Source organism: Glycine soja, chromosome 1, assembly GCF_004193775.1.
Source record: "Glycine soja cultivar W05 chromosome 1, ASM419377v2, whole genome shotgun sequence".
NCBI lineage: Eukaryota > Viridiplantae > Streptophyta > Magnoliopsida > Fabales > Fabaceae > Glycine > Glycine soja.
The window spans coordinates 36,582,772-36,596,596 of NC_041002.1; the positions used below are offsets into that span (position 1 = coordinate 36,582,772).

The 13,825-nt window shown below is 38.2% G+C and overlaps 1 protein-coding gene across 1 annotated transcript; it reads left to right on the forward strand.

The window, feature by feature from the left end:
• Positions 1-1,792: 1,792 nt before the first annotated feature.
• On the forward strand, positions 1,793-12,729 carry LOC114415276 (transcription factor MYB1-like). Its single transcript, XM_028379888.1, has 2 exons — positions 1,793-2,155; positions 11,576-12,729. Exons 1-2 carry the CDS (start codon positions 1,888-1,890, stop codon positions 12,358-12,360), a joined length of 1,053 nt encoding a protein of 350 aa, XP_028235689.1. The 5' UTR covers positions 1,793-1,887; the 3' UTR covers positions 12,361-12,729.
• Positions 12,730-13,825: the final 1,096 nt, after the last annotated feature.

Consider the following 13,825-nt stretch of genomic DNA (forward strand, 5'->3'; position numbering starts at 1 on the left):
ATCAGTTGAACTTCCTCAAAAGAATCTACAACAACTATGGATTCTTTCTTAGCAAACATTAGAATGACTATTCTGATGATAAGTTAAAATGCTCATTAGAAAGGTTCCTCAGAATGGAAACCTTAGAATGACTTCCTCAGAATGGTTCTACAAATTGTCATTTCATGACAAGTCATGACTGTTTACTTGCTCCAGAAACCTATCAGTTGTATGAGCTCCACTTGAACGATCATCTTTGGAGCTTTAAGAGTTTATTGAAGAACATCTTGAAGTGAAGTTGAAGCATTTTCCAATGAGAGAAATGTATACTTAATCTATGTATGAGAAATTTTCATTTTTTGGTTCAACCCTCTTTGTTGAGAGTGACCCACTAATGTATTGTGCTTGTAATTTGTTACAGATACTAAATAGAAGTTAGACATTGTATTTTCCTAAGTGAAAACCATTTGCAACATGAAAATTTGTGTCTTTGCAGTCTAAAATACAAGAACCCTTTTGTTGTTATAAGTCCAGTAGTGGCGAGCAAGGTTGAAATCTAGTGATGTTGCTGGTCTAGTAAAGGCTAAGTTTGAAGTCAAGTGGGAGTACTAGTAGGTTGTTCAAATCCAATGGTTGTTGGTCTAGTAATGGCTAGTTGTGTTAGTGAAACCTCATCTTCAAGGATGAGTATTGGACGTAGCCCAATGTTGGGGTGAATCAGTATAAAAAACACTGTGCACTATTCTTTTCGCCTCTGCTTGCACTAATTTTGAACAAATTTATTTACTTGTGTTGTTAATCTTTAAAATAGATAAACCTTTCACAAATACTTATAAAACTGAAATAAGTTTATTAAAGTCTTTTCAAATAAACAACCTTTTTTTTAAACAAAGCTCTAAACTATGAAAGAACTTGTGTTTTTCATAACTGCTTGCATTTTCGTTTTGAGCTCATAATAGTTCTTAATTCTAAACTTACATAAAAAAACTTGAATATTTTCATAAGGGATTTAAAAAATTTGTAGAACCCCAATTCAATCCCCCTTCTTGTGGTATTTTTGTCACTTCAAATTCTTTAAGCTAGAAGACTTAAATGCCTTGATTATACTATCAATCCCTTGAGTTAGCTTAACTAAATATTTTTCATTAAGAAAAAGAGTTCATTGATAACTAATTCTCTTTACCTTATCCCTATGCATAAAGAAAATTAGTTGTCTTCTTCAATTTGCAATCCAAAGAAATTTCCCAATTACGCTTGGAATCATAAAATCATATAAATAAGTTGATCAAGCCAAAAACAAGCATTAAAAATGAAAAAAGAACAATAACGATACTTTATTAAATTGAAACAATGTAGAAATTACATGAAAGTTAGAGCACTTACATTAAATTCCAACGAAGAAGAGTTAGTTACTCATGGCTATGGTGGAAAAGGTTTTGATGGAGGAATAATGGAGGATGAATCCAAACACATCAAAGTCGTCACCACGTCTAAAGTTTCTTTCTATCTCTAAATTTTCAAAAGTGTGAAATCCTAGACTGGTAGAATAAAAAATTCTTATTTAAAGTTATGGGTTGAATAAAGTTCAAGTCCAAACGAAACATAATGAAAAATAAAAATAAAAATCTCGTGTTAGTGATTGATTTTTAAGAATTTGAGAAATAAATTAAATCTTTTAAAAATTAAGACATCAAATTCATAATTAAGCAAGAATATATTCATAAAACGTAAGGGAAGAGAGAGAGGGGGAGGGTATAATTGTAATTGAACAGTTGACACATGGACATATGCCTTGAACCTCTTCCTACGCTGTGAACACGCTTGTGTTGAAAAAGTGCCGGAACATATGCGCTAACTATTCTATTGTCTTGTCCTTTTCCACTCTTCACTTCTTAACTAACCTCACAGATGGAACCGGAAGAAACCGCCGCCGCCGCCGACGGAAGCTTCGACGAGGGGCTGCTCGGGCTAGACGACGGCGGCGGCGGCGGCAGGGACAGAGTAAAGGGTCCGTGGTCGCCGGAGGAGGACGCCATTCTAAGCCGTCTGGTGGGCAAGTTCGGCGCGAGAAATTGGAGCCTCATTGCGCGCGGAATCAGCGGAAGATCCGGCAAGTCGTGCCGGCTCCGGTGGTGCAACCAGCTTGACCCCGCCGTCAAGCGCAAACCCTTCACCGGTACCTAATCGGTTTGGAATTGAATTTTGTTTTGTTTCGGTTTGGTTTAATTTGAATGTTTTCGAAAATTGATCTTTGGAGAGTAGGGATGAGAATGCAGTAACGGAAATGGTTTGAATTTTACTTATCGTAATGTTTTATATTTTAGGCTCTTTTGTTTTTAAAGTTTGATGGTTTATGGTTATGTGGTTCAGTTTTTGAATTTGCTATGTGCATTGTTGTTCCTTAGTAGATAAGTCATACCTTTTTGTCTAGCTGTTACTTTATGAATTATTACCATGTTGTTACCCAGGGTGATGATGTTGTTGAGATGGTGGTTGGTAGTTATCATTGGCTATAGGGTATGGCTACTACTTGCTGACTGATATCAGTGGTTGTTGTTTGAGTAGAGGACCCTTTGTGTCTTGTAATTAAAATGGTCATGGCGGTGTATGCTACTGTGTGTTTGGATTGATCATGCTCACAGGCTATGAGGGTTTTTGTCGTTTTACAAGAGGACTCACATGGATTAGGAGAGGCTGATCTTATTGTGGATAGGTTTAGTCTGACCTTTGGATGTCCTCTTACTATACTGCAACATGTGAGTCCAAATGTCAAGTTCATAATTTTCTCATGTTTTCTCAAGTGAAGTTCATACCTAGTATGGATATACACTATACTATAACAGTCTCTTGTCATGCAGCGAGTTGGTTTTGTGTCTGGTTCGTTTTTGTTATTTTTTGAACATTGGAATCCCATCTATAATATTAGTTAAAAAAATGTCTTTTGATCCTGAGTGCTGTTCATTTGTTTTTGTCTAGTTCCAACTTAAAATGTTCAGATTTCTTTAGTTACTCCTAGGTTTTAAATTGTGATTTCCGTTTTGGTTTCATCACAATCCTCGACATTGTGGGAAAATGTGGCTACTGCAGTCATGGTGTGTCAAAAAACCTTGACATTGCAGCCACTAATGCGGTTGCAGACAGTTTAATCCCTATTTTCTTTTTTCTTGTTAAACCATTTTCCTTTTGAAGTCTAATTCTTAGAATGCAATGTATTTGACAAATTCACTGCTTGTATATATAAGGTATAGCGAGCTAGCTAAAATGACATCCCATCAAGTTAAATCAATAAATAAATACATGTCTAAGAGCCTTAGCTCAGGTGGTATCAAATTTCTTTGGAGACTACTTGTTAAAGGTGATAAAGTTTATAGATATAACAGAAGGAACACTTCTGTTAATGGTTTACTGATTCATAAATGAAGACCAAAGGAGTGAAACATTCTTCCAAGGTTCGCCTCATACAATGAATATGCTGATTGATTTTCCAGAATTAACGAATATGAATGCTTCCTCTTCTACCTAAGCCAAGTCCATAATCTAATCAGCTTTAGTCGCCCAACCAATTCTATAACTACTCTAACTGGCAATTCTCTGGGTCTTATCAATGCCATCTGCTCAAAGTTCAACATTGTCGGCTTGCCCATAAGTTTGAAATTGGGGAACTGAGATGAGATGATGTCCACACTTTACATCCTTCCCACTGTGTTTTGTCTGTGTCACCAGGATTCCAAAATCTTGTGTTTATTTTCATCAATAAACCCATTTTCTGCAAGGTTGGTAATCTTTCATACAAACTGCACAATCTTCTTCCTGGGAACTTTTGAGCCATAGCCACTGTCAAATTTTCCCAGATCAAATCCGATGTCTTCTTTCTCAAGAACTTGAACAAATGCCCTGCTGACCCCTCCTTGATCATGAATGTGAATTGAAACTTCTCATTTGGTTTCATTTATTGCACTTTGAAGAGTTTCTCAACTTGGGCAATCCTACTCACCTGTTTTCTGCCATGGATATTGAGCAATTCAATCTTTCTAACCCAAGATTTTGATTCATCACAGAAGGACTCATAATTGGCTTCCTGTTATGACTCTGTTTTCTCCATATTCAGTCTTCACTTTTTTGTCTTGTGAGTGGGTTGTTCATGATCTTATTACTCCTTGAAGCTTATGCTCGGTTTCTTCATTCACCTATCCACTGATTGTTGAATTTCTTCAGTACCAACCATAATTGTCTGAATCTTGGGCGAATTAGAGGCCAGAGAAAGTAATTGCACCCTGTGACCATTGGTTCTCTTTGTTCAAGAACTCCCTCTTGTTCTTCCAAGCTTTCATCCCATGTTCCATGTCATCCCTGATAAGGGATCTGGCATTTGGGTTAAAATTGTTAAAGACACAACATAAAACATCTTAGGTTTTAGAAAGAGAACAACATTAGATAAGAGAGAAATAACAGTTATGAAATGGTTAACTGAATCACGGACCAAAGGATATAGTCCTTCTTCCAAAGATTCCCCTTCAGGGCTATCCTTTTACCACTAAGCTACTTCCCCACTTACCAAAACTAACAAATCTGATTTCTTCCCTGCTCCTACTATTTAGGCCAAGTCTCTATTCTTAACTATTTCAATTGCCCAACTAACTTTATTACTACGTTAGCAAAGTATTGTCTAGTCCTCATCACTTCTTGATCCTGGATTCAAAAGCCACTGAGGCCAATTTGCTTCATATTTAGCCTGCGTTCTCCTTGCTGACACTAGATCATTGGTGAACCTCTCTTTTAAAAAAGACAAAAAAAAGACCAATGCTTATTCAAAATAAATTCTTCTCCAAAATTGAGATAAAATGGGGCATCTCAGTGCACAACAGCATGGTGCTCTCACCTGGTTGGGTTTGGGGACTTTGAAATCAGGGAGACTATTTCCAAGATTTGAACTCATAATGATATAATGATAAATATTTTTGGAACCAAATACACTATGGATGAGAATCCCTATCATTTTGTAAACATACCCAAAGTATGTTGGCTTCCATTCATTATATGCTTTAGGATGAGATTGTGTAATATATTATTAAGGACAAAACTTTGGTACAGTAACATAGGTAATGATAGTACTTTTCTCCAATAAAAGTATTACACTGGTTATGAAGATGCCTATTTTAGTTGCTGAGATGAAATTGATGGCTGCATTGAAGGTTGACAGTGCTTATTGAAATGAATACGATCCTTGGTAATTTGATAGAAGAACAGTATGACCAATACCTATAGTACCATATCTCAGCTTTGACTTGTTATTAATTTAATTTAGGTTAGTTAGTTAGATATTTCAATTCTGTCATCACAAGTAATATTCTGTCTCAATTGTCATACTGCTTTTTGGAAGCACCGACTATAACATCTTCACATCACTGCTTGTTTCTTATATCATCATCTGTTGGGTTTCCTTTTATCAACTTCTATCTATATTTTTATACACTGATCTTAGGTCTGACTGTTGACTTGAGGGATGATGATCTGTATTCTTGTAGTCATATGTTTGCTGTTCAGAAAGGACATTCATCAATAGAATACGGTTATCATGATCAACAAAGCGTAGTGAATTTGAAGTATAGAACATACTTATGTGTTGCTCACAGTTACTCCTAAAATTAAAAATAGCATACACAAAATTTTAGATTATAAAATGGAGGTTGACAGGTGGTGAAAAAGCAACTGATCTCACAGACCTTTCCTTTTTGGAGGTAAAAAAACTATTAGATGATGAAAAAGCTCAATGCTTGGGATAGGTTATATCATGTAAATAACTGTTCATATTGGTTTGCAATGATAATCAAGAATGTGATATTATGAATACATTTCATTCCATTTGTCAAACTGTCTCTACTTCTCCTGTTGCACTGCATTTGTTTGTTGACCATTCAAATTTAGTTCTCTCTTTCTTGTGCTAATTTTATATCTACCTGTGCATGACATTAAAAGTTTAGTTGCAGTTTCTAGCTACAATGAACTAAAATGAGAATCCACAGACCAAAAGCAAAAAGAATTATATGAAGTATGGCCTTTGGGAAAGAATGAGATTACAGAATCTATTAGGAATTCTAAATGGGATAGGCCTTTTCAGAGATACTCTCGTAGGCCAAAACCATAAAGGCCTGAGGTCATTGTCTATTAGTGGGGAAATAGTGGGAGTTAGTTAGAGGAGAGAAAACCTGAATAATGTTTCTGTTATATTGGGATTGGGAATCAATTGTGGGGGTATGATGGAATTGGTATAGAACTTAGAGCTCAGAGAACCTTTCTCTAGGGGGAGCATTTGCTCTCATTTCATTTGTGTCTTATTCCTCTCAGCATTTACTTTCTTATTTTGTTGTTTCCACTGATAGCTAACACCTATCATTGGTGCTTCCATTGAGTTTTTATTCTCACCTTGCATATGCACATGTGAATGACGTCTCGCATTGTCACTGCCATTGAATCCATTCTCTAGTCTCACGATCAGGTCATGAAAGAACAATCCACCTAGTTGAGTTCCTTACTGAGCAGCGTTAGTGAACTCTCGAAGTATGTTGCTTCCATGTGCACTGAGATGCGTGAATATATGCCGCGTTTTTCCCCTTCAGTCAAGTCGACTCCTATGCTCACCTCCTACGAATTCTTTGCTATGGATGATAATCACTTGCCAAAATGTGTCAACCTCCCTTCCTTTACTGGAGAAGATCCTGTTGGCTGGCTCACGAAAGCGGAGATGTATTTCATGGTTCAGAACACCCCACCTAAGATGTAGCTCTAGCTTGCTTAGATCTCCATGGAAGGTATGACGTGGCATTGGTTCAAGATTTTGACCAACTTCAATCCTCATCTAACTTAGGACTCCTTGAAATATGCCTTGTTGGATCATTACGATGATCATCAATTGGGTAATCCATTCTCGCAACTTAATTTGCTCCACCAAATGACCACCATTGATGAGTATGTTGAAGCTTTCAAAGTACTTATAGCGCAGGTCCCTCCTCTAACAGAAGAGCAATTCATGGGTTTTATCCTATTGGCTTACCTGAGGATATTCGCATGGAGGTGCTGACCTTCGAACTTCCCCCAATCGCGTGCCCTCTCACGATGGTACTTCTGGTTGGCGTCAATCCACCCCTCATCTACGATTTTTCCTTTTCGGTATGCCTAATTCTGGCAGTCCACGTTCCTAGACAAGTGGGCCTAGCAGTCCAACCCAATCTATGGATAGTTCCAATGGGCTAGTTGACCGAGAACCCAAATCTGTTTCGACCCATGCTGGTCCCTCTTCTTCATGGTCGGGTACCTGTAATCTATCCTACCCAAAACTCATGGTGGGCCATAATGAGGGGCTTTGCTTTAAGTGTGGAAACAATTGGGGCTCGACCAATTTGTGTTTCGATCGTCACCATCGTCTTCTAATCTGGGAAGGACAATCAATCCGACGATCCTACACCCCTTTCCGATTCCGTTCCTAGCTCCGATGACACTCCAAAAATTGAAGTTCAGGATATGGCATGCCAAGTTTTGGATTATCATGCTTTGGCCCCAGGGGAATTGGCACAATCCAAAACCATCAGGTTGGAAGGAGAGTTGGCTGCATACCCCATCCTCCTCCTCATCGACAGCGGAGCAAACCACAACTTTATTGTGCGGGAATTGTTAAGTTCTTTGAACTTGGAGGTTACAATGACAAAGGAACTTTGTGTTGGATTGGGCAATGGTAGCAGGTGTTCGTCTCAGGGTGTTTGCCAAACATTCTGGGTCAGGTTGGGACATTGTATCATTGTCATTAATGCATATGTTCTGGATTTAGGGGGCGTGGATATCGTTCTAGGGGTGGAGTGGTTGTAACAGTTTGGGCGAACCACCATGGACTGGAAGAAGAAGACAGTGAGCTTTAAGGATAATGGCCAATTCATTACTTTGTAGGGCCATCACATTAAAGACGCCCACCATTCACCCGCATTACAAGGCCTCTTGCATTGTGTAGCAGTAGAGGAGGCCACACTCCTTCACTTGGACTTCCAGGTTTCTCCGGCTAATCAGAACCTAGATTTATAGCAAGTACTGGACCTTCATGGTGGAATTAATGTCTTTACCCAGGATTGCCTCAACAGGCCCATGATCACGCCATTTTCTTGCTTCCTGGTTCCAAACCTGCGAGCGTGTGTCCCTACCGCTATGCCTACCACCACAAGGATGAGATTGAGTGACAAGTGGAGGAATTAATGTCAGAAGTCATCCGCCATTTGGTGAGTCCTTTTTTGAGTCCGATCATTTTGGTTAGGAAGAACGAGATATAGTGCATGTGTGTGGATTTTTGGGCTTTGAATAAGGTTATAGTTCTTGACAAGTACCCTATACCTGCCATCAAAAAGCTGATAGATGAGCTTCATGGCCACTATGAAGGAAGTTGATATCCACAAGACGGGATTCAGAACACATGAAGGCCACTATGAATACCTAGTCATGCCATTTGGACTGGTTAATGCTCCTTCAACATTTCAATCTACCATGAATTTGGTGGTCTACCCCCTCCTCTACAAGTGTGTCCTCGTCTTCGACGATATTTTGATTTACAGCCCCGATTGGTCTTGCCATTTGTCGCACCTTGCTGAAATGCTACATCACTTGGCTTTCCATCAATTCGTGGCCAACAGAAAAAAGTGGGTTTCACTTACCCTCCATTGACTACTTGGGGCACATCATCTCTGGCCAGGGTATTGGGATGGATCCCTTTAAGGTTAAGGCTGTAAGGGATTGGCCTACCCCGCACAATGCCAAGGATGTGCGTGGTTTTCTTGGCCTCCCAGGCTATTATCGTCGATTCATTAAATATCACAGTAAGCTTGCCCAACCACTGACTGTCCTTACCAAGAAAGAGGGAATCTTTTGGTAGCAGGCTCGGGTGAATGCATTTGAGTGTCTTAAACAATGCTTGGCATCCTTTCCTATTCTAGCTCTGCTCGACTTCACCAAGGATTTCTTCATTGAGTGTGATGCCTCAGGTCATCGCATTGGGGTAGTTCTAATGCAAGATTACCAACCCATTGCTTATTTTAGCAAGGCCCTTTCACCTTGTACTATGTCAAAATCTATCTATGAGAAGGAGATTATGGCCCTTGGTTTATCAGTTCAGCATTGGCAACATTACTTGCTAGGGGGGAGTTTTAAGGTCTATATTGATCACCGTAGTCTAAGACACCTTCTCCAACAGCGACTCACGACTACTAGTCAACAGTGTTGGCTATCCAAACTCATGGCATATCAATTCAAGGTAATCTACAAACCAGGCCTCGACAATAAGGCTGCGAATTCCTTATCCTGCCAATACCCTGTTTCTTAACTTCATGCTACTACTATCAGCCCTTATTGGGTGGGCTTTCCCCAAGTCAGAGAGGAAGTTCAGAGTGATCCCAACCTGGTCCATTTGAGTGAAAGCTTGCAATCCAATCCTGCTGTTGCGCCTCACTATGTTCTTTGTGATGGATTGCTCTTTTTCAAAGGCCATTTAGTGCTGCCTAAGTCCTTAGCATTAATCCCTACACTCTTAGCCGAGTTCCACGATACTGTCACAAGTGGACATTTGGGATTCATGAAGACGTATAAGAGGTTAGCCTCTACTTTCTTTTGGAAAGGGATGAAAGCAGCCATCATGGCCTCCATTCGATAGTGCGATGTGTGTTAGTGCAACAAATATCAAGCCATGTCCATCGTAAGATTGCTTCAACCCATCCCTATTTCGGAGGTCGTTTGGGATGATATTTCCATGGATTTCATCACGGGTTTGCCGTGCTCGCAAGGGTATGAGGTGATTCTATTGGTGCTAGATCGCTTATCTGAATATGTCCACTTCATTTCTTTAAAACATTCTTACACAACAAAGACGGTGGCAGAGGCCTTCATCAAGGATGTTGCCAAGCTTCACAACTTTCTGAAGTCCATCATCAGCAATAGGCAACCCCTCTTCCTCAGTAAATTTGGAGTGGGTTGTTTTGTCTCCTAGGCACCATTTTGAGGATGAATATCACCTACCATACCAAGACCGATGGCCAAACCGAGGTGGCCAATTGATTTTTGGAGACATTCCTCTATTGCTTTGCCTCGGAGCAACCAACCAAGTGGCATATGTGGCTGTCTTGGGCGGAGTTCTGGTATAACACTTCTTCACACTCTGCAACGGGCAAGTCCCCTTTCGAAATTGTGTGGCCGAGCCCCTCCCTCTGTGATCTGGTATTTGATGGGGAAACCAAGGTGGATTCTGTGGCCACTGTACTCTTTGACTGTGATGAGGCTCTTCGCCAACTCAAATTCCATTTGAATAGAGCTCAGCAAACTAAGAAATATGCAGATGCTCATTGTTGTCATGTTACTTTTGTTGTTGGAGATTGGGTGTATGTGAAGCTTCGCCCACATAAGCAACAATCCAGGGTGTGCTGGATCAACCCCAAGCTGTCCCCAAGTTATTTTGGTCCCTTCCAAGTGATTTACTGTGTGGGGGCAGTTGCTTATAAACTTCAGCTTCCAGATTCCACTCATATCAATCTGGTTTTTCATGTCTCCCAGCACAAAAGTTCTTTGTAAAGTGGGACTGCTGTGACTTCTTTGCCTCCTGGGTTGGCTATTGATGAACCTGCTTCCCCTAGCCCAGAAGCTATACTTGCTACTTGTGTAGGAAAGCACCAAGGAGGTCCAGTGGAGGAATGGCTCATCCCTTGGAAGTCACAACCAGTAGAAGAAGCATTATGGGAAGTGGCAGCATCCATCAATATTCAAGGATAAATTTCCCTGTTTCTGCCTTGAGGACAAGGCAAATTTCATAGGGGGTGGTATTGATAGGAATTCTAAATGGGATAGGCCTTTTAAGAGATACTCTCGTAGGCCCAAACCATAAAGGCTGGAGGTCATTGTCTGTTAGTGGGGAAATATTGGGAGTTTGTTAGAGGAGAGAGAACCTGAATAATGTTTCTATTATATTGGAATTGGGAATCAATTGTGGGGGTATGATGGAATTGGAATATAACTTGGAGCTCAGAGGACCTTTCTCTAGCTTGGGGGAGCATTTGCTCTGATTTCATTTGTGTCTTATCTCTTTGTGTTTAATTTCTAATTTTGTCGTTTCCACTGATAGCTAACGCCTATCTTTGCCAATTTTTTTTCTCTAAAAACTCAAGTACCAAGTACCTCTATTTCAATACTAATCACCTGCTACCGCAGCAACAACAACAATCATCGTCATCATTATAAGAATACTGTGAAGAGAGTATTTTTTTTTAAAACATTTTTGTGCCCTTGTGATAGATCTCCTTATTATCCATTTATTGTCTCACAGATGACTTTTCTGCAACCCGCAGAGAAAAATAAGGCACAATTTTATTTTATTTTTATTTGTGCAAATTTGCTCACCAGGAACAAATTATAACTGTTTGCATTATCTTATGACTCAAGGCATAATAAATCCGATGTACAAGAAACATGCATCGCATTGAAATATGTTGGTAATCTACCTCAGCATGCATTTCTACATTAGATCTTATCATGCCACTTTCCTAAAGACGTAGGCTTAACAAAATTCAATTCTTTTCAGATGAGGAGGACCGGATGATAGTTGCTGCTCATGCAATCCATGGGAACAAATGGGCAGCCATTGCCAGGCTTCTACCAGGAAGAACAGATAATGCCATTAAGAACCACTGGAATTCCACTCTGAGGCGTCGTGGAGTTGGTCATGATACGATTAAATTAGAATCTGTCAGCTTCATGGAAGATGTTAGCTTGGAGAAAGCAAAAGCATCATCGGAAGACACTCTATCATGTGGGGATGTTTCTTTGAAATCCTCAGAAGGGAGAGATGTCAGTTCTATGGAGATCATGGATGATAAATCTGATGACAAAGCACAAACTGAGGGCCAAATACACCATGAAGTCAAGGACCTACCTACCCTTTTTCGGCCAGTAGCACGCGTGAGTGCTTTTAATGTATACCACTCATTTGATGGTACACAGCCTTCAACATCAATTAAAAGACCTGTTCCGATGCAAGGAGCTGTTTTACAATCATCAAAACCAGACATGGAATTTTGTAGAATGCTTGAAGGAATTTGTGGTGATCAGTCAGTGCCTCACCAGTGTGGCCATGGTTGCTGTGCTGCTCCAGATGGTAGAAAGTCCGAAAGCTCTTTGTTGGGACCCGAATTTGTTGAATTTTCGGAACCCCCATCTTTCCCAAATTTTGAGTTGGCTGCAATAGCTACAGACATTAGTAACCTTGCTTGGCTTAAAAGTGGATTGGAGAGTAGTAGTGCCAAAATGATGGGCAACACCTCTGGAAGGGTAGTATCTAATGGATCTCAAGTACATATTGGCCATTAAAATGCCAAATAGATCATCATTCCTATTCTGAGTGAGGACTGGATAATGGGTATGATAAAAGCTATAGTGATGGCAATCTATTTTCCTTGCAAATCTAATTAGGAAATCAAAGTTATGTGTGAATCACTGCTATAATGTAAATGGATTCACTAGGTAAAAGGAGGTTCTTGGACTGTTGACCGATTAGGACTTGATTTGGGAACCTGTTATTGCTAACAAATGTTCGTTGTAGAATAGGGGGAAATTACTTGCATTTCAATCGGTTTGAGTTGCTGCTGTTCACTTTCTAAGAGTGAGTAGCTCGTCTAAATTAAAAGCACCTTAGAGAAATCAAATCAATGCTGAAGAGTTATTGTTTTCTGTTGTGAATCGCCTAGACTTTGCTAGTGTTGCTCAAATATTGGTCACGCATGATCTTAAGTTCCAATTATCCCGTGCAACACTTTTATTCAGTATCATTATTTTAAGTTTTATATATATATATATATATATATATGAGCAATTACATCGATATAACTATTATACTATTTTTATAACTTTATATAGAATGTGATTTTTATTGATTCAACTTTTAATTATATTTACATATTACCAATATTGTTTGTGTCAATTTTGTCCAAATTTAACAAGAAAATAATTAAATAATTCATATTTTAGTATTTTTTGAAATATTTATATTATATTGATTTTAATCTATATGAATCAAATTGCAAGTGATTTTAAATTAATATAAAATTTTGCATATGTGATTTATGTGAAAAAAACTTTCAATCCATCAATGAATTATAAGAAAATATTAATGCAATTTGATCTCTCCTTTTATTTTTTCTATATACAGAGGATTGTATAACCAAACATGAATAGTCAATATTTAAGACTTAAAAAATCACACATAGCATTAAATCTTGACATTTCCTATATGATTATACAAACAATATTTAATCCTCTTATTCTCATATAAGATACTCTCTCTCTCTCTCAAAAGATATCTATCTCTCTCTCTCTCTCTCTTTATATATATATATATATATATATATATATATATATATATATATATATATATATATATATAAGGTTTTATTCTATGGGTGATGCCATTTGGCATCCATGTCACTTGGGATCCCTATATTCATGCAATTCAAATAATTCAATTAATGTAGAATTTATATGTATTCTATTTTTTTGAATTTTATATATTAAAAATAAGAACAATGTAAATTGATTTGATATATTTTTTCTTGATCAAAATAAAATGTGAAAAATATCCAATTACGGGTATATTTTATAAGATTATGGTTTATCTTCTATTTTATAGGATTCTAAAAAAATCTTCTATTTAAAGGATTATGAATTGAGAATTAGTAATTTTTTATTTTGTAATTCAATTTTGTTAATCAAATTGTATTTTATAATTGATAAAATTAGATGTGGATTCTAAGTTATCCCTTATTGTTTATTTTAGTCA

Coding starts and splice junctions, on each gene's coding strand:
- LOC114415276 (XM_028379888.1), top strand. CDS start 1,888: ATGGAACCGGAAGAAACCGCCGCCGCCGCCGACGGAAGCTTCGACGAG. Junction 2,156..11,575: donor CAAGCGCAAACCCTTCACCG/GTACCTAATCGG, acceptor AATTCTTTTCAG/ATGAGGAGGACCGGATGATA.